We start from the raw sequence: 19274 nt of genomic DNA on the forward strand, positions 1-19274 counted from the left end.
TACACGACTGCCACCTACAACCGTCGTCACTGAGAAGCAAGAACAGGAATAGCGTCTCTGATCTTGCGTCTGAGTCACAGAATTTGGCTACAACCAAACACCACCGTCATTGTCTTCCTCCATTTCTTCCTCGTCCACATCGTAAGATTGTCCCACAGATTTCTGCTCCTTGCTCTTTGGTGTATGCCGCGGAGAATCATGTGAGTACGAAGTACGTTGAATAGATGCACGACGAGTATGTGCGTCATCAACGTGAGTAGGGTGCTCGTCTCGTCCGCGAAATACTTTGTGTAGAGATGACCGGAGCTGGTGCATCACACCCGTGTCTTCGTACTCCTCGGAACCAGGATCCGACGCCACAGAAGATCGCCAACTCGCAGGACCACTTTGTAGAGATGCAGATCGCCGCCGCTCCATCTCGAGCTCCTCGCGTACTCGATCGAGCTCACTCTGCACATCTGCAAACTCTTGCGCTTTCTGCTTCTCCAGCTTCACAGAGCGCTGCTTCGAGTGTTGCGCTGCAAGGCGTAGACACTGCTCCATCTCCTGCACAGCGGCTCGCAGCTTGTCTGCTTCTTGCTTGGCAACCTCCAGTTCAGAATGCAGTTCCTCTTGTTTGCTGTCTGCCGTCGGATCGTACGCCAGAGGCTCAAACTTGCGTAGATGGTCGATCTCTGGCAGTCCAATGCGATTGTGCAGCTCGTTAATAAGCCCGACCTTCTGTGCCTCGCGGGGCGATCCATCAGCTGCTTGGGCTGCAGGCCCACGGTAGTGTTGGTACGCTCTGGGCGACCCGTCTTCTTCCTCAGATCCAGATCCAGTAACATTGTTGGGTGCATCCTCTTCCTCATAGTTCTCTATCTCTCCAGTCACATCATTGAAACCTCCGCGCCTACTCATAATATCCCGTGTAGCTCGTGCCGCGGCCTCCGCCTCTGTCTCCTCTTTCGCCTGCGTCTCCGCCGCTTTCCGTGCTCGTCGATTGCTCACCATTTTCTTCATCCGACCTCGAAGCTTGGTGAGCAAAACCAGTTGGTTTAGCCTCTCCTTCATATTGAGATTGTCCTGCTGCATCTTGGACACGAGCTCCTTCTTCTCCGTCAACGACCTGTTGCGGTCCTGCTGTGACTGCTGATAGGCTGCAGCAAGCACCTGCTGCTTCGACAGGAGCGAGTCCTTGGCCAGCACTTGGTTCGTCCACTCGGATAGCCCTTCGGCCCGTTGCAGCAGTGATAGAGCTTTGGCCTTGACAATGTCCTGCAAATGGGGCGCCGCCTGCCTCCTGCCAATGTCAATGAGCATCTGCCCCGCTCGGATGTAGGCGTCGATGGCCGTGTGCGGCAGTTGTCGGCGCTCGTTGTCCATGGCGCATTGGGCCACGTTCACGGCTTGTTCGTAGTCGGGGCCCAGCAATTGGGCGGCTGTGAGTCGCAGCACTTCGTCCTGAACTGGTTCTGAAGCTCTCACAGGCTCCACAGGCATCGGAAGCCCCGCGGGATCATCAGAAGAGGAGCGACGAATGATGGTCACGGGCGGAGAGGCCGAGAAACTGGCGGAAGCGCGACGCATAGGCTGGTACTCGCCTCCGACTGGGACGCGCTGGCGGACGGAAACCTGCTTCTGTACGGGGCTGGAGGGAACGTCGGGCCACGAGAAAGAAGCGGCAGGTGCAGGAGCTGCTGGCGGGGCTGGAGCAGCCGCAGGAGGACGCTTGCCTTCGCGCAGAGCTCGCAGACGCGCCTCCAAGTCCGTGCGGGCGGCCATGCTGAGCCTTGCACCTTGGGTTCTAATAAAGAAAATGCCACAGAAAATCCAGTTTTGTATTACGGTTTTTGTGGATCCAATGTTTGCTGGCAATCGGTGATATCCATGCATGTAGCATAAGACTGGAGAGTCTCCAGTGGAGCCTCAGCTTATATTTGCTTTCTTTACTCTTCGCAACGCAAACGGTGTCGATAGTGACTGGGATCGTCACGGCTACTAAGAACAGCGACTGCCGCATACAGCAGCAAAGAGCAACATCCAACGCACACACCGAAATGAGAACAATCACCACCCGTCCGAAAGTCGAAGCTGCAAGCTGAAGGTCGACCGTCGTGAAAGTCTATCCTGCTCCCTTACTCCACGAAGTGAAGCTTGCTGTGCACCTGATAAGTAGGACTCGTCCCTGTGGTTCCGGCCTTCGTGCCAGCATTTGCGTAGGCGTTTGCGCTAGCATAGGCGTTCGAAATCGCAGATGCCGTCGCAAAGGCAGAGGAACTCGCAGTGGCGCTCGCAGTTGCAGTGCCAGTCTTCGCACTGATGAAGCTCTCTCCGCTGATCACGGGTGAACCATTGAGGTTCAACACCATTCGTCGTGGTGACCGACTTGGTGATACCGTCATCGTTCGTAGCTGTGGCAGGTTCAGCAGTGGCGACGTCGTGGACACTCACTGCACATGTAGGAGCGACAACGCATTTTACAGGCTGAAAAGGAAATTGGATTTGTGTTCGTTTATGACGACCACGGAGGAGGTGACGACGCGCCTTTCGGCTGCGCAGAAGCGTCTGACGGCTTTGGAGCGCACGCTGGATGACCTCGAAGGAGTGAAGCGTGTTAAGCAGCACCTGCAGCGTGAGAAGCTGTCCAGCGCCGCGCTCAAGACGGCGCCCAGCGACTACAACGCGTGGACTCTGGCCCAGAGAGCGTGCGTGTTGTCCCTCTCATCGCCGATACAATTGCTTCCTGACGAACGTATTCAATCACACAGGAAGTTGCTGGGCTGTGCCATCCCCCACCTGTGCAAGAGCATCGTCGTGGAGAACGTGGCGTGCACCAACAGCGGCGTGGAGGACCCGCTCAATAGCCGGTGAGATGCAACTGTGGTTATAAGGATAAAGAGGTGGTAGAGGGACTGATATCTGCGCTAGCTACTACTGCGTGGTGCTGCAGTACAACTCGAAGCTGGACGCCGAGCAGCTCCGCCGCTTCGTGCGTGATAACATCCCAGAGGTGGATCGGCCGTCACGCAAGAAATTCAACTTCCAGCACGCACCTGGAGAGGTGCGGACCGTTGTGACAATTGCCTGTTGATTATTAGTTGTGGTAGTGCTGATGCAGGTGCTGATTTACACTTGCAGGTGTCGGAGGAGCTTACAGGTTTTGGTCACAACGGAGTGTCGACGTTTGGCATGAAGACGCGTATCCCAGTATGAGATTTGAATTCTCGTACACGCAAGTTGGTATCTGACTGATTGGGCGGGTTGTGTACTCTTTTGTAGGTGATTGTGGCTGGGGACGTTGCTGCTCTGAAGCCGTCGTTCCTGTGGCTCGGTGGAGGCGCCGAGTCGGTGAAGCTGCGCATCAGCGTCCAGGATCTGGTGAAGGCGCTGGGAGCGCGCGTAGCGGACGGAATCACCACGCTTCGTACTGACCTGGACAACGAGTAACTGCAGGTGCTAAGAGCGTCAACGGAGATGTGTGTGCACGCATCTTCCCATGGTTGGGAGCGTCTTCAAATTGTTGGGCTGAACGCGCTTTAGTATTGACAGGAATCTTCGTACTTCTCTCTCTACAGACATCGCCGATGCTGTTAACGTACGATGTTTACGAGTGAAAGCACCCCCACCCCACTATGAGACCAAAGGAAGGTTGTGTGAGGCACTAGATGCCTACGTTTCAAGTACAGCGCAATATAGGTTGACGCACCACAGCTACATGTAGTTCTTCACTGTTGTAGATCCGCTAGGTGACACGATCGTTCTGCCAGTTGCAGCAACTTGCAGCTCGCTTCGGTTAGAGCCTTGATGGACATCGCCATTGCAACTCTTTCCTTCTTACTTTCACCTTCTATTTTCTTCGAAGTCCGCAAGATGTCGCTAGATACGGTGAGAGTGAGGACCGTGGTGAAGCTGGAGGACGCTGGTCACTCAATCTTTGATAGAGCGCTGGACCAAGTGCAACTTATGACGCCTACGCCGAAGTTTGCGAGGAGTTGGATGGGAAATGCTCGACAAAGAACCGAACTCGGACCACGCAGGTGAATGGTTTGATTTATTTGTCGCTTGAAGAAGTGCCACCTCGATTGGTCTTTTTCACTCCCGGCCAACTGCACGTACAGCTAAGGGTTCCGAGCTCGAGTTCTTGGAGGGGGCACCTCCAGACTTGACGTATGATTGCCGATTCAAACAAGGCGGAAAACTTTTGAAGGTGCGGAAAGATGAAACTCGGGGGAAATACTATGTATCGGCTCCTTTTGTGCTGCAGGGGCCTTATAAAGCGCTGTGCAGCGATGTTCGTAAAGGACGCGAATCTCGTTCGGGCGGTTCTTGTGAGGTGTTGTCAACGAGAGCTGGGGGTTAGTTCTAACTAGCGAATAAACAAAATTTGAGCAGAACAGATGAAGCTCGAGCGGTCGTGCACACCTGTCACCTAAGCTTGCCAGCCGCATCTAAGCAGTGATCGACCTCCGCACTAGGAAGTGGGATACGAATGACATGGAAAAGGAAAAAGCGCACCAACAGATTGCTCAATTTATTGGGAGCAAGCGTCCTCGGACTGGATAAACCTGTTCTGGTGCGGAGGATGGCAGCAAATGATTTTGTGGTGGAGGATCGGTTTCTGTAGCGTTATTCGTGCATGATTAGTTGTATTAATCTCAGCATTTAATCGGCGAGGAAGCAGCAATTGTATGTCCAACATGTCTGTTTGCAGCTACGACCACTTCTAACAAAGATCCGCCCATTCATTTGCCCGCACAGCGAAGACTCGCTCACTCCAGTCTGGCAACACGTAGGTACTCGAAATCCAACGCCATTGAATATAGAGGGCGGATCTAATTTGCATCGTCGCATCAATGGACAAGGTGGACAAGCCAATGCGTGCTTGCCTGATCGGAGCCACAGCGGAAGCTAAAATGGGACCGAAAACAATTGTCGAAAGCTGCCGTTGGAAACGGTCCATCGGCAAGAAGGAACATGCGCTTGTGCGGTCCGTTTTGGGGGAGTCGGCTGCTAGTCAAACATCTCGCAAGAAGCGCCAGTCTGCATTCTCATTCGCACATTTGCGCTCCACTAGCAACAAGACTCAGTCGCCTTCCTCCCACTCCACGATGAAGTTCTTCGCCACGCTCCTCGTTGCTGCTGCTATTGCCTCCCAAGGGGTTGCCGCGATTCAGCTCGCTGAGACCACCACTCCAGCCACGGGCACCAACGCTCCGACCACGGCTCCGGCGACTGCAACTACGGCACCGCCCGCGGTGACGATTGCAACTCCAGCTACAACGGCCACACCTACAAACTCGACCACGACAAGCACCACCGATGAGGACGATCCGACGGACATCTTGGATGACACGGATGATTCTCTTTTCTCCGATGAGGCCGATACCAGCGACGAAGGTTCGGACGAGACAGACTCCTCCGACGAGGGTAGTGACGAGGGCAGCACCGACGAAACCACGGAGACGGCGACCAACACGGCCACCACCGAAGCTCCCAGCACCACCACTTCGAACTCCGCTAGCGGATCGCATGGAGGCAAGGCGGACGTTGGCGATGGGTCCTCGGGATCCAGCGCAGCTATCAGCAGTCGCTCGATCACGCTTCTGTCTGCCGCGTCGGCCGTTGCTCTCACTGTGGCTGCCGCTCTCTTTTAAGTCTACTCCGATAGGTTTATCCACCAACTAAGCCATCGCTAATTAAAACGCCATAAGGATCCCACACTTGCCCCTCCCCCCCCTGTATATTGAGAGAAAAATTAAGCCAACATTAGAGTTGTGATACTCGGTAGTCGGGAGGCCGACTACACGATAACAAAGAGCTTTCGTTTCACTAGAACTACCACAGATAGTCACGCAATTTGCTCCCTCATGGTGATCACCGAATAACGAACGGTGCGAGCTTGAAAGGTGTCTTGAAGATTATGTGCTCACCGAGGATTGGACGACCAGCTTCAAGTTTGACCATACAAATTGTAAATGCTGGAAGCGGTGTACTGAATCATGGTAAACTAAACGTAAAAATAGAACATCGGGGTGTAGCCATTTCAATCGAAAAATAGAACTATGTGCATTGTTCACGAGCTCCATTCGAGCGCAAGGTCGGACAAGTTGCAGCGCTTGGCGTGTCGGTTAATATGATCGGGAAGCCTGTTGCTCGAGCTGCGAGCTCCAGGGCGTCGGATATGCAGTCGCTGGCCTCCATGAGCACAGTGCGCACGGTGGATCGCGAGCGACTGCGAGATAAGGCGCGGCAGATGCAGATGAAGGAGAACCTGCGCCTTGCCATGTGCGCTCGGCTACAACAGAAGCTCCGAAAGAGCCCCAAGGTGGCGGAGGAAATGGCTTCAGAGGTGCTGCGGATCCTCAAGCAGCGAGGGGTTCACGCTGCCGATCTGTCGGACTCAGCCCTGGCGGAGATCGTCAACGAGCTGTCAACGCGACGGCAGGAGCAGATCTCGCTGGCTGCAGACACAGCTAGGAGACCGTCACCACACAACCAAGAGCAGATGGACTCGTCGTCACCCTCCAACAATGATTTGCGCCTTCCTCAAGAGCGTACTTCAGGTAGGCGGTCCTCCAAGAGCAAAGAGCGCTCAACAAACAACACTGTTCGACACCCCAAGGTTGGTTCGCACGGACGAGGTGTTGCTACTACGAGTGGGCATACCAGTCGAACCCTCGCAGATGATGACAGGTATCTTACTGAGGCGCAGCTACAGCAGAAGAGCGTGGGGTTCTCACTGCCGCCTCGTGTGTCCCCCAAGAAGGAGCGCGACAACGGCATCTGGGAGGAGATCGTCAAGTTTAGCTCCATCGAGGAGCAGATGGAGGCTCAGCGAGCAAAAGAGCGCAAGCTGCGTGAGCGTCGCGAGTACACGTCCAAGTTGGAGGCTCAGGTCTCGCACAAGCGCCACACCACTCAGCAAGAGCGCGAGAACAGCGCCGAGTACCACCGCCAAACGCTAGAGAAAATTCGTCAGGCTGAAGATGACGAGCGTATGAAGGAACAGGACCGACAAGAGCGTGAACACCAACTGATCGCGATCCAGACGCAACAGCGTGTGACCAAGCACCAGCAAGTGGAGCGTGAACGTGCCATCAAAAAGGCGCAGGAGCATCATGCAGCACAAATGCTTGAGAAGCAGAGGACGGATGACGTGGCCCGCGAAAAAGCTCGCAAAGATGCCGAGAAGCGCCGCGTCGAGCAGGTTTTTCTCGAGAACGAAGCGCAGCTCGAACAAAAGCGCCAGCAGCAAGCAAGAGAGCGCGAGCTTGAAATCAAGCTAGCGGAGGAATACATCGCCATGGAGCAGCGAAAAGACGAAGCCCGCAGGACGCAAATCGAGACCATGGCGGAGAACATCAAGAAGAAGATGAAAATCTTTGACGACACTGCCAAAGCGTCCACTGACGCCAAAGCACGCGAAGAGGACGAGCGAGTACAGCGATATCAGCAAGAGTATTCTCGCAAGCAGCTGGAAGATGACAACAAGCGACGAGCAGACGCCGAAGCTCGCAGTTTGGCTCAGCAGGAGTACTTGCGCGTCCAAATGCAGGAGAAGAGAGAGCGTGAAGAAGCTCGCAAGCAAGACCTGGACAAGCAGGCCGATCTTTGGAAACAGGAACGCACGGAGGCTGAGCGACGCGACAAGCTCGCAAAGCAACAGCGTGTCATCAGGAATCGCTCGCAACAGGATGTACTGCTCCAGCAGATGCACGAGCGTGAACAACGAAGTCTACAGGCAGACCAGACACACCTCGAGGTGCAGCTCAACGCTCGATTGCTGCAAAAGATTCACCAACAGGCCGGCGCCGCTCAGAGTCAAGCGGAAGATGTCGTGTCCGAGACGCAGAATCGATCTCGTGAGGTGCGTTGCTAGTCTTCTTGAGTGTCGTGAAGACGTACTAACCCATTACCCTTGTCCACAGTTGCAGGAACAGGAGCAAGCCTTGCAGCATCGGCAGTCTCAAAGAGCGATAAAGTTCTAGGCAAAGCACGTAGCCCTTTCAGCACACCACTACATCGTTTTTTCCTTTCCTTTTTCTTTCTTTATGCTAGCTAGCAAGTGATCTCTGCAGTGGGCGTCACCCAGAACGCGCAGACGAGCGCCACCTGAGCACACTAAGCACTCGCTAAGAGGTGTCTCTCCTCATGCATCTGCCCGCACGATGAAACCATGCGGCGTTGGCTCGGCAGTGGGTGAATGCCCTGTCGTCGGATGATCACTTGGTGCGGGCCAGTCCCTCTACGAACTCGCCCAGCTCCTCCTGCACGCGCTTCCTACTCAAACTATTGTCGTCCTTGAGCTCGAGCCACTTGCTGAGCGCCGGGGCCACCACAGCACCCTCCTTCAGTAAATGCTTCAGCAGCTTCTTCACTTCGTCTGGGAACAACAACAGAAGCGAAGGTCAGTGATCCACCCATACAACATAATTGAGCTGGCAGGGAGTCTTACCATTGTCAGTTCGCGTCTGTAGGATGGCCGACACTAGTCGGACCTGGGTGTCCTGGCTACCGCAGAACCCCGTTAGAAGCATGCATCGCTCAGCCGACGGCAGTTCTCCCTCCTTCGAGAGGTTCAAAATGAACAGGCACGCGTACGTCGCAAACAGCGGGTCGTTGCGCATTGCCTCAGGAATGTTATCTGTAATGAATGACACAACTTCGTCATACGAAGCGGCTTTGCTCACGCGCTCCACAAGACCGAAAGCTGGGTCCAACGAGAACACGTCTTCAATATCATGCGTCTTGATCCAGTCCTGCACGTCTTTGGGGGACTGTTTGTACGACGGGAACACGCTCAACACCGTGACATTGGTCGCGCGAATCTCCTTCTTTGCCTTCTCAACATCCAAAGATTTCAACAGCTTCAGAGTTTCGCCAAGGACAGCAGCTAGGAAACCGCCATCAACCAGCTCCTCCATAGCGTCTTTGTCCACTGACTGGAGGCAACTACCAAGCAGCCAGTCCACCGAAACGCCCGTTAGAGACGAATCCTTGATGAAACGCACCACGAAATCAGCCATGTGCTCGTGCAGCTTGGGCACGTCACACCACAGATCTCCGCACAGCTCAATCGTCTTCTCGATGGCGTAGCGAACGCCCACAAACGAAAGAGCCTTCGTCTCCATGCTCAGCTTGTCAAGTATCTCAACCATCTTTTCACGCACCTCTGCCTTTGCATCAATAGCCTCCTTCAGTACCTCGAAAGCAAACACACGGTGTACGTCCTCGTGATTCTTGAATTCCTTTTGAACCTCCACAAGGCACGCCTCAGCTTCCTTCAGATCGACAATCGAGACATATTCCTCAGCAATCGACTTCGCCTTCTTGCCAATTTTCTCATGAGCCTCTTCATCAAGCGGAGGGATGACCTTAGCACGAGGGGCGGGCGACTGCGGCTTCTTCGCGCCAGCCGCCGGCCCACGCCGACTGTTGGGGAAGCTCGCAGGTGAGCCGCTCGGGCCACCACGTCCGCCTGCCCGAGCACCAACACCAAACGCAGCAGGTCGACCTGAGGGTCCAGTCTTCACTGAGTCGTCACGCGCTCCCATGCCGCGCGGGAGCGTCACCTGCCTGTTGCTGTTGCCTCTGCTGCTCATAGACTGCGAGTGCTGGTACACGGGTGCCATTGTTGTGCGACCGCTGTTATTAAAGCCATCGCGAGACGAGTTTGACCGGCGATCCGATCGGAAGTGGTCGCGGTCGCCACGGTCGCCACGATCTCCACGATCACGGCCGCCTCCACTTGGCGCGCTGCTCGGTGGGGCACGAGCTTCTCGTTCTGCTTCCTTGCGAATTTCGGTCAAGGTCTTCTGTTTTAGTTCCTTCCGGCGTGGCTCCCATCTGTGCTGGCGCAACTCGATAACATCCTTGATCATGAAGGTAATACGAGAAGACAGGCGCTTGTCCTTCACGAGCTGCTTCTCCAAATAGTGGAAATACGACGGCATAAAGCCCTGTGCGCCGTGCTTGTCGAGGTCCTTTCCCATCGTGGTCAGCAATTTGACCAGCGACTCAATGCTCTCCTCATCGGGAGGGTTGCTGGGGTGCACACACACAAGCATGCCATCACTGTTCAGACGAACATCCATCAGCTTCATGATGCATTCGTGCATGATGCGCTCTTGAAGCATGCCCTTTCGGTACAGTTCACCAATAAAGCGGATGTTACCAAGCATACGCAGCTTCATGATCAAACGCTTCTCCTCGTACTCGGCCTCCATCTGCGGAGTGATCTTGCCATCTTCCTTGTCCTTCTTGAAGCTCTTTTCCAGCTCTTCGTAGATGTTATCCTTTTCGAACTCCTCTTGGCATGCATTGAGCAAAATACGCTTGAATGAGCACGTCTTGAGAGCGAAGCGACTCGCGACTTCATGGCTTTCGTAAGGACCGTTGATCACCTGGTCGTCTCCCAGGTCATCCAGATCTTGGCCCGACCAGTAGTACTGAGGCTTGGCCGGGTCTTCTTCCACCCAGACCTTGATGAATTTGTGATCACGCACACGAACCTCGCTCAGCTTCATGTTAGTAGGAGCAGGAACTGGCTCAAACTCGTCGCCACTCGCTGATTCCAAGGCATCGCTCACCGCGTCAAACGGTCCGACGACTTCCGAGTCCGAATCGGACATGGCCGTCCAGTAAAACATCTTGTCGTCGTCGTTCTGGACGATCTTCAGGAAGGACCAAACCTTCCAGTTGCTCTCAAGGTGCACACACAAATCGGCGTACATATCGCAGAAGTGCGGCTCTCCAACAGCCTTGTCGAAGATGATTTTGATAACCGTTTGCAGCATCTCGAGACTTTCCATGTTGATGCTTGTCAGCTGGCCAGCAAGGCGGGCGAATTTCTCGCGAGTCATCTTGTTCATGATACCGTTCACATTTTTCTTGATCACATCCAGCGTCGAGGCATTCTTGGTAGGAATCCAGCGGTTGTCTGAGCGCGTCAGCGGCTTAACTGGTCCCTCCAGAAGAGGCGGGTCTGGAGGACCGCCACGACCGCCGCGGCCTCCACGTCCACCGCGCTCTCCTCTGCCACCACTACGTTTCGGAAGATCCTGAGACCGAGCCCACTGGCCACCGTTTGAGTTGCTGCGTGGTCCTTGGCGCCCTCCACCAGGCTGCTTCTCACCACGTTCCCAGCCAGCTCCATTGCCACGTCCACGAGACCCGCCTCGTGAGACAGCAACCTCGCTGACAACCTCCATTGACGGCCACTTGGATTCCGGACCAGTTGCAGCAGCCGGGATCTCCTTGTACTGCTCACGGAAGCTGCGTCAAGAAATATAAACAATATATCGTAAGCGTCACGCATGTTCAAGGCGCTGTAGCAATCCCCCGTGCATGAAAATCTCTTGCACCGTACCTCATGAGAAGCTCCAACGTGTAGGTTACCTTGTCACCCGCCTTCTTTTGAAGAACAACACTCACGTCCGTGGTTTTCTCAACCGTGCTAGGCGCCGGCGTTTCCACAACATCAGCCTTCTTCTCGTCCTTCTCCGCGGTCGAAGCCTTCTCCTGCTGCACAGTCGTAGCTGCCTCCTGCACTGGGGCCTTCTTCTTCGGCGAGATCATTTCCGTTTGCTTGGCACTTGAAACCTCCTCCTTTGAATCCTTGCTGATTGTCTGCTTCGGAGATGATACCTCAGCACTAGTGGTAGTTGTGGTGGTGGTGGTCGTCGTCGTCGTGGCAGATCCAGTCTTGCTAGTCTCCGACTTCTTTTCTACAGTCTTCTCAACGGGTGTCTTGGTCGTAGTCTTCTCGACAGCCTTTTTAGTCTCCTTTGAGGCTGCAGCAGGAGCTGCCTCAACAGTTTTTGTGTCCTTCGCACCGTTAACTGCGGGAGATGCAGCAACTGGCGCCGATTCCTTGGCAGGATCAGCTGTCGGCACAGGCTTCTCACTAGCAGCCTTCTTTTTAGGAGACTTCTTCGGCGACTTAGCGGCGGACTTCGACGCTCCGTTCTGCTTCGCGTCAGTCTGTGGGACCTCCGGTACCGGAGGAGGTGTGGGCTCCTTCTTCTGTGGAGTGCTCTGCGCTGTGGTGCTAGTGCTCGCACTTGCCGCCTTGGCATCATCCGCCGCTGTCGTCGAACTGGCGTCGCTAGGGCGTCCGGACGACGTGCTGCGTCCGATCTCAATGGGTTTTCCCGTCTTGGGGTCCACGATCTCCAGTCGCTTGAGCTCGCGTTTGGGCGGCGGCTGGTGCTGTGGCTGCGGCACTGGCATGGGCATGGGCATCCCTCCCATGGGCATCCCCATCTCCTGCATAGGCGGCATACCATACATAGGTGGGCCTCCCATGTACTGACCCGGACCCATCATGTACGGCGGGGGCATCTGCATCTGTGGCGGGTAGTATCCCTGGTTCATGGCGCCTCGAGGCATATATTGCTGCTGCTGGTGCATGCCGCCTCTGGGGGGTCCACGCATCCTCGGCTGGTGGTGGTGGTGGCCTCCAGGCGGGCCACGCATTTGCTGGGGCATGGCTGGCTGACCGCTCATGGGCGGGGCGGGTGCGTAGCCCATAGGACCGTTGTAAGGCCGAGCCGTCTGAGTTAAGAGCAGTTTAGTATCAATACAAGGACAAGATTGGGGATCCAGAGTGATCCGTACGTGTTGTAGATTGAAGCCTGCACCAGCCTTGAAGACTGGCGCGTTGGCGTCCATTCCGTCGGCTCCGGGGGGCGGCACCACGTCGTGTTGGGCACCCTTGGGTCTGTACTCTGCAGTAGCTACGTGGTTAGTCTCTGAAGCTTCTAGACAGTTAACAGAGCGGGTTTGTACCGAGGTGGTGTGGGTTACCGCGCGGGTGGGGCGCGCCACGGCCGCCGGACGCTGCGCTAGGATGCTGCGGCTTCATGCAGCGACTGCTTCTTGGCTCTCCCCTGGTCGCGAGGGGGATTGTGTGCAAAACGGGTGCTGCCAACCAATGTTTATGTAACGCTGGTGTGGCTCAAACTCACTTGGCGAATGTATTGGGACGAGCGGCGAATTACGTGCCGAGAAAGGCCGCGGCGACGGCGGCGTTCGCGCGCTCCTCGTGCTCTCGCTGGCGACGCAGCTCCGCAGCCGAAGGGAAAGCAGGCGACGACGGAGAGGATGCCTCTGAGTTGGGTACAGCACCGGAGAGCTGCAACGTGGAGCAGCACGAAATAGAGGGCTCAGAAACCACTGACCATCATTCTGCACGAACGTGGCAAAGTATCTTTTCAAGATACGGTATTGCAAATAAGATTTGTCGCACCTCTTGCTCGGGCACCACGACGGGCGCGAACTCGTCCAGCTCCAGCTCAGCCGTCGAGTTCCAGTGGAAGCGACTGGCGAGAAGCTGCCGCAGCTGGGAACCTTTGTGGCGGAGCTGCGCAGGAAGTTACAAGTCGTGAGTTATCATCTGATGGACCCTTTTTCTTATCGAAGCGTCCAACAGTTGTGTTACCTGTGGTGGGGCGTCGTCGTCCTCAAGGAGCTCCAACAACGAGAGCAGACACGGACTCAGGAAGTTTTCGCTGGTCGTTTCATCCTGAAAAAAGTCCTCGGGGATCTGAGTATTTCGGCACGTGAGGAGCTGCGAGGGGAAGGATCAAAGTAGCTGGAGTGGACGGACCTGCTCCAGTTGAGTTCTGAAGAGTCTGATGAACGCGAGGAACAGCGGCACATGGGACGAGAGCGCTCGCTCACAGGAGCACAGCAGCGCAATGAACTGGAAGGCAAAAGTGGTTAGATGGAAAAGGGTTTTCACGCGCAATACTGCAAACAGACAACGTACCTGCTTCCACTGCTCGAGTGCTGAGAGGGATGACAACTGCAGGAACACTAGGAAGGACAGCTGCAGCTCGCCGATGAGCTCCTTCCAGTCGCCGCCAAACTCTGTCGCGATTAACTCTTCCAGACGCTCACTGTACGAAGAGAAGTAAGCCAGCAGCACAAGGAGTCATGCACAAAAGGATACCAAGACCCACCTCCGATCGAAATGATACGCTGTCCTCGCCTCTGCTGATAGGTCTGTTCTCGTCTTCCGTAGAGTGGTAAACCGCACCGTTCGTGGCAGGTCCGGGAAATAAGGAATCACCCCCTCCTGTGGTTTTGACGAGGCCGACGCATCCTCGACGGCGTCTCCAGGGAGCAGTATGGCACCAAAGTCCACGCCACAGCGCTGCAATGCATCAAATATCCAACCCAAACACCAACAAGCCGTCAGTATCTTTGTCACCACATCCACCCTCTCCTACAACGCTCCCTACCTGCAACACCGAGGCAGAAATGAAGCTCGACAGCCGTTGCCACGTTTTCAAGTGCTGCTTCGGGTACGGCCCCAATCCGCTATCCAGTTGAAACGACAACACAGCACCTGCAACAGCAGCCAGCAACAGCGCCCATCAGTCTCCCACCAGTCGACACAATCAATGCTTTGCCTGCTGTACGTTCGAGGTTCTCGACGTTGAGTCCTGGTCGAGGCGGCCCCAGCTCCTCCTTCTCCATGCTCCACTCGCGCACAATCACCTGCGCGTGGCGCTCCACATTGATGAAAAAACCCTGACGGATGCCGTGCTCCTGTTCCCGCGACCGGAAGAGCACGAAGTGGTTTCCCAGTGGGAGGAACTTGACGCCTTGGAACTTTGGGCCAGTCCGGAACACTTCGTAGTCCACGCCGAACTCTGTGGCTGTTGGGACGTCCAGACACACGAAGAAGCCGCCAACAGCAGCGCTGCTATTGACACTTGATGCACCGCTGGTTGAGGACTGCTCAGTGCCGCGCAGGACGCGAGAGAAGAGGTCGGCGGCCGAGTCGCCGCGCTGGTCTCCGTCCATCTTGATATAGTAGTGATGATTGGTAGATACGTTATGTACGATAACATATTTCAGTATTTCTTGATATAGTACTGCCGACGTTGAAGCTGAACGATTGCAAATGGTGCAGACGTCAAATGCTGTTACATGCTACTTGTTTTTTACGCTACATCGACTTGTGGGAGTGACTACACTATTAGTGCTACGGCGACACTCCAGCAATAGGCAGCAATTACGAGGTATTTGAGCTTGTCGGCGTCGGAAGTAGCGGGAGCTGGAGATGTTTTGTCGAGCTTTGGGCCAGGGGCGAAATGAGGCTGGTCTTCTGGTGCCACCACATCGTCGAAGGAGCCACTGCTGCTGCTACTACCGATGAGGTTTGGTGACGTCGATGACTGCGACGCAGAAGAAGAAGTCGATGAGGCAGCTCTACTTGAATCCATTGAGCCGACGTCAGCCTCACCACCGCAGGTCACTGCAGCGAGTTGATCAGCTGTGAAGCTGTTGGCAACCCCTGGATGCGTCGGAATCTGCACCGCAGGCGAAGTCGACGAACCATCAAATCCTGTTGACGCCGTCCAGGTGCAGCACGGGTCGCCTAGCTCCTCGCCGTTCGTGGCGCCGTCACCGTCCGTGTCTGCTTCGCACAGACCCTTCGTCCACGCGGTGCCGGCATCTTCAAAGGCCTGGCCAAACGCATTCGTCGCGCCGCCTCCAGCACTGTTCACGTGGCCCAGTGCAACGACGCCAGTCACCCGATTGCCGTTGGGAATGCGGGACACGAAGGAAGGACGAGCTCTCGCTTGCAGGAGCGGTAATGAAAGCACGCAGAGACCCAACGCTAACTTCATTGTTGATGGCCGTGGCGTAGTGGGGTTGAGTCGAGGCGAGTCGAGGTTGTTGCTGACAGGAAATCGAGAAGTGAAAGCGGCAAAGCAGCATAAAAGCCGCAAGGCGCTCTTGCACTCGGGGCTTCCGCCCATGTAGCCCTCGTGGGGCCATCAATCCGAGGTGATGACCATTGGGCTAACGAGCTTAGTACTGCGTGACCGTTTTGCCTGCATTTGAAACGACGTGCGACTGGTCAATCTTTCATTGGCCCCGGCGAAGACAAAGCAATCATGGCGTCCTGGGTAGGTCGATAGATGGATCTCTCGTGGTCTTGCTCACTCAGGAGATGGTCTGTGTGTGCAGTTGATGAAGAACGTGAAGGACGGATCCCTCATCAAGGGCGTGAAGGACGGATCGAGACGGTGGGAGTGCGTGGGCTCCTACTCTAGTCCTCGTTCGCTGATGGTTTTGATCGTTGTGGCTTGCGCAGCCTGAAGGATGAGATCGCTCGGTCAATGGGAGCTGGAACCGAAGGAGGTGTTGATCCTGTGCTGGAATACCGCATCCAGAGGTGCGCTTGATTGCATTTACGTGAAGCGGCCTCTTGGGCTGACGCATTGATGGTTTGCTTGGGTCTGTAGATTTAACCGCTACAACGATCGTCTGGAGGAGCTGTCGAAGGCCATGATGCACTACACGAATGCGACGCATGCGTACGCCCAAGCCACCGCGCAGCTCATGCACGCGTTTTCGGGCTTCTTTGAGTCGCAACTGCAGGATGCAGAGGAAGGTGAGCTCTAGACCAGCACGGGTGGCTCTAGATCTGTAAGTTTTTGAGCTCATCTAAACGATTCGGATAGCAGCGGCGCCGGCAGATTCTCGCGACCAATCTCCAGGTGTCAAAGCGCTCGCCCAAAGCTCCCTTCGCGTCGAGGAAATTCAGCAGTCGCTGCAAGAAAATGTGTTCGACGTGGCGCAGTCTCTCCAGTATCGCACCGTCGTGCAACCGTTGCAGGAATCGAGGGCCAGCAACGCAAGTCTGAGCCAGCAGCTCCGCAACCTGAAGCAGAAGGTGCGACAGGCCTTCTTACGTCTCGAAGCATTTGGAGAGTTTTCTAACCATTTTTTTTTCCCATGGAGAGCAGCTTAGTGACTTTGATTCAGCGCAGCGCAATGCCGACGCCCAGAAAAAGAGTCCACCCGACTTTGAGAAGGCCCAGCAGAAGCTGCAAGCAGCGACCGCATCTCTCGCCGCTGTGGCAGAAAGCGTCGACGCGGACATGAGCGTGCTCGAGGCGCGCCGCGATTCGACCCTCAAGAACGAGCTGCTCACTGTCGTCGCAACCCAAGTGAGTACACTCTTCCCTCATTTCTCTACCTGTGTTAATCACTCACAAACCCTCTACCTGCAGCTCTTCATCCACTCCCGTGCGAACGAGCACCTGCAGCAATTGGTGCCGCTCCTGCCTGGTGTGGCGAAGCCGCTGGCGCTGTTGCTGGCGGAGTCTGCGCGGCGCCGTCACCACCACTCGCCGCCCTCAAACCCAGCCACGTCGGATCTGATGGGCATCATCTGCTACTCTGGCGAGTTCTCCCGAGGCGTGCTGAACGAATCTGTCCGCAGCCACCGAGACTCGCTCACAGACGTCGCTGCCGTGCATACCATTGCCATCGCCCCGTTCAAGGTACGCGGCTTCGACTGCACGTTTTGAGCTAAGGTTTCGAGGCTAACCAACTCGGTGTAGGAAATGCACTTTGCGGAGAAGATGGCGGCGAGTACATACGGCAGGCGACAGCAGTGATGAAGGACAAGTCCCTGTGGCAGGACTGTAGCCATATCTCAATGCTGGTGGTCCAGGCCCCATAATGAGCTCCAGTGTACATTGTCCGGGATCATCTGTCCTTTTCCTCTATTTTCCTATACATTTGATTTTCGTCCAATGGGGATCTGTCCGAACAATCGCCCTATCTGAGATTGTGGGGCGCAGACGCCACCTTGAGAGACCTCGTCACCATGCAGCTCGTGACTCGCTGTGTGCGCCTGTTGGGCGCCCGCGGCTTCGCCAGCCACGCCAAGGCGCCCGTGCACATGCCCGAGACCGCTATGCTCACCAATAACGTGCGTCTTTCTGTCTATGTCTCCCATATAACCCTCCATAAACCACTAACTGTTCACTGTAGGGCACACACCGGTTCAAGCGCAAAGGCTGGGAGTACTCGGCCTACATGGGAATGCTGGGCGGTCCCATCGTGCTCTTTCTGGGACTCACGAACGTCCCAGAGACGGACTCGGAGGTCTTCGCCAGGTACAGAAACTCTCAAGCTTCGTGCCGAAATGCTCGTTAATGGACTTTTATGTGGTTATCAGAGAGGAGGCGCTGGCTCAGCGCGCAGGTACGGAGCTCATCAAGCGACGTCTGAGCGGCCCCGCCAGCGAGCGCTACTCGTTCAAGCCCAGCGACATCGGCGAGGCGCCGGTACTGGACGAGGAGTAGAGACTTACGCTGGTTCTTGCGTGGACTGCTGCTCTGAGCAGACTAAACTGGAGGCAGCCACACCTGACGCAGAGCTGCTGACCTGGGATTAAAGTGGAGAGAAAACGAATGCAGGGCCCTGTTTGATTGCCTTGATTGGCCTCTATTGTCGTTCTTCACTTAGAGCTGCTGTGCTTTCAGGAACGCTTTGATCTCGTCCGTCGTCCCGCAGCTCGTGGTGAGGGCGTCGCTCTTGCCTGTTTGCTGGCGGATGAGGCCGCTTAGCACGCCGCCGACGCCCAGTTCCAGGAAGTGACCCACTCCGCTGTCCACGCAGTAGTCGACGCTGTCACTCCAGCGCACAGCGTGAACGACCTGCTTCTCCAGCACCCGCGCGACCTCCTCTGGCGTCTTGGTAGTCGCCTCCGCCTCGACGTTCCACACCACAGGCACCTGCGGCGCATGCAGCTTGTTGTCATGAAGCAGTTGCTTGAGATGCTCGTGCAGCGCCAATTTAGCCGGCTCCATCAGAGCGCAGTGGAACGGAGCACTCACATCCAGCAGCACAGCACGTCGAGCCTTCTTGGTCGCTTTGGCCTGGCTGATAGCAGCTTCAACTGCGTGTGCGTCGCCGCTGATCACCGTCTGCTTGCTCGAGTTGTAGTTGGCCACCTGACACACTTTCCCAGTGCTGGCAGCAGCTTCTTGACACAGCGCCTCGGCGTCTTCAGGACGCACGGGCATCAGAGCCGCCATGGCCCCAACTCCCGGAGCGACAGCTCGCTGCATGGCCAATCCGCGGAGATGCACCAGACGCGCAGCATCAGCGAACTCGATGGCCTCCGCAGCCACCAGCGCCGAGTACTCGCCCAGTGAATGGCCCAGAGCGTAGTGGACCGGCGGCAGCTGCATCTCGTGCTGCAGAACTCGAAGCACTGCCACGGACAGCGACAGCAGCGCCGGCTGAGCCACGTGCGTCGGCGTGAGCTCGTCGGCCGGACCTTCCGTCATCCGCCGACGCAGACTGAGCCCCGTGGCCTCGCTGGCCTCCTCGAGCACGTCGCCAACGATACGCGGCCAGTCCGTCAGCAGGTCCTTGCCCATTCCAACGCGCTGGCTGCCCTGGCCAGGGAACACGAGCGCGAGGCGACGCAGTGCCATGTCGAGACTTGCGCTGAAGGTCTCTAAATGATT

The 19274-nt window shown here is 56.0% G+C and overlaps 10 protein-coding genes across 10 annotated transcripts; 5 read left to right on the forward strand and 5 right to left on the reverse strand.

Annotated features, from left to right (window-relative positions):
• Positions 1 to 87: 87 nt before the first annotated feature.
• KRP23_14281 (uncharacterized protein) lies at positions 88 to 1764 on the reverse strand (the record flags this gene model as incomplete). Its single annotated transcript, XM_067885087.1, has 1 exon — positions 88 to 1764. One exon carries the CDS (start codon positions 1762 to 1764, stop codon positions 88 to 90), a length of 1677 nt encoding a protein of 558 aa, XP_067737838.1.
• Positions 1765 to 2496: 732 nt separating this feature from the next.
• On the forward strand, positions 2497 to 3429 carry KRP23_14282 (uncharacterized protein; the record flags this gene model as incomplete). Its single annotated transcript, XM_067885088.1, has 5 exons — positions 2497 to 2687; positions 2751 to 2849; positions 2911 to 3043; positions 3121 to 3189; positions 3262 to 3429. The coding sequence occupies 5 exons, from the start codon at positions 2497 to 2499 to the stop codon at positions 3427 to 3429; spliced, it is 660 nt and encodes a 219-aa protein (XP_067737839.1).
• Positions 3430 to 4835: 1406 nt separating this feature from the next.
• Positions 4836 to 5636, forward strand: KRP23_14283 (uncharacterized protein; the record flags this gene model as incomplete). The annotated part of the gene is made up of 1 exon (XM_067885089.1): positions 4836 to 5636. The coding sequence occupies one exon, from the start codon at positions 4836 to 4838 to the stop codon at positions 5634 to 5636; it is 801 nt and encodes a 266-aa protein (XP_067737840.1).
• A 527-nt stretch (positions 5637 to 6163) lies between these two features.
• Positions 6164 to 7970, forward strand: KRP23_14284 (uncharacterized protein; the record flags this gene model as incomplete). Its single annotated transcript, XM_067885090.1, has 2 exons — positions 6164 to 7849; positions 7911 to 7970. 2 exons carry the CDS (start codon positions 6164 to 6166, stop codon positions 7968 to 7970), a joined length of 1746 nt encoding a protein of 581 aa, XP_067737841.1.
• Positions 7971 to 8204: 234 nt separating this feature from the next.
• KRP23_14285 (Eukaryotic translation initiation factor 4G) lies at positions 8205 to 12847 on the reverse strand (the record flags this gene model as incomplete). Its single annotated transcript, XM_067885091.1, has 5 exons — positions 8205 to 8365; positions 8438 to 11256; positions 11351 to 12537; positions 12601 to 12710; positions 12772 to 12847. The coding sequence occupies 5 exons, from the start codon at positions 12845 to 12847 to the stop codon at positions 8205 to 8207; spliced, it is 4353 nt and encodes a 1450-aa protein (XP_067737842.1).
• Positions 12848 to 12979: 132 nt separating this feature from the next.
• On the reverse strand, positions 12980 to 14796 carry KRP23_14286 (Protein AAR2-like protein; the record flags this gene model as incomplete). Its single annotated transcript, XM_067885092.1, has 8 exons — positions 12980 to 13117; positions 13232 to 13345; positions 13424 to 13528; positions 13592 to 13687; positions 13754 to 13883; positions 13947 to 14140; positions 14229 to 14335; positions 14409 to 14796. 8 exons carry the CDS (start codon positions 14794 to 14796, stop codon positions 12980 to 12982), a joined length of 1272 nt encoding a protein of 423 aa, XP_067737843.1.
• Positions 14797 to 14963: 167 nt separating this feature from the next.
• On the reverse strand, positions 14964 to 15626 carry KRP23_14287 (Temptin; the record flags this gene model as incomplete). Its single annotated transcript, XM_067885093.1, has 1 exon — positions 14964 to 15626. One exon carries the CDS (start codon positions 15624 to 15626, stop codon positions 14964 to 14966), a length of 663 nt encoding a protein of 220 aa, XP_067737844.1.
• Positions 15627 to 15896: 270 nt separating this feature from the next.
• Positions 15897 to 17408, forward strand: KRP23_14288 (uncharacterized protein; the record flags this gene model as incomplete). Its single annotated transcript, XM_067885094.1, has 8 exons — positions 15897 to 15908; positions 15970 to 16028; positions 16097 to 16177; positions 16248 to 16396; positions 16467 to 16678; positions 16752 to 16955; positions 17019 to 17291; positions 17352 to 17408. The coding sequence occupies 8 exons, from the start codon at positions 15897 to 15899 to the stop codon at positions 17406 to 17408; spliced, it is 1047 nt and encodes a 348-aa protein (XP_067737845.1).
• Positions 17409 to 17620: 212 nt separating this feature from the next.
• Positions 17621 to 18147, forward strand: KRP23_14289 (uncharacterized protein; the record flags this gene model as incomplete). Its single annotated transcript, XM_067885096.1, has 4 exons — positions 17621 to 17725; positions 17788 to 17912; positions 17975 to 18000; positions 18143 to 18147. 4 exons carry the CDS (start codon positions 17621 to 17623, stop codon positions 18145 to 18147), a joined length of 261 nt encoding a protein of 86 aa, XP_067737846.1.
• A 113-nt stretch (positions 18148 to 18260) lies between these two features.
• KRP23_14290 (Malonyl CoA-acyl carrier protein transacylase) lies at positions 18261 to 19241 on the reverse strand (the record flags this gene model as incomplete). The annotated part of the gene is made up of 1 exon (XM_067885097.1): positions 18261 to 19241. The coding sequence occupies one exon, from the start codon at positions 19239 to 19241 to the stop codon at positions 18261 to 18263; it is 981 nt and encodes a 326-aa protein (XP_067737847.1).
• Between the last annotated feature and the right edge of the window lie 33 nt (positions 19242 to 19274).

Source organism: Phytophthora ramorum (genome assembly GCF_020800215.1).
Source record: "Phytophthora ramorum isolate Pr-102 chromosome Unknown Phyram_PR-102_s0020, whole genome shotgun sequence".
Classification (NCBI taxonomy): Eukaryota; Oomycota; class Peronosporomycetes; order Peronosporales; family Peronosporaceae; genus Phytophthora; species Phytophthora ramorum.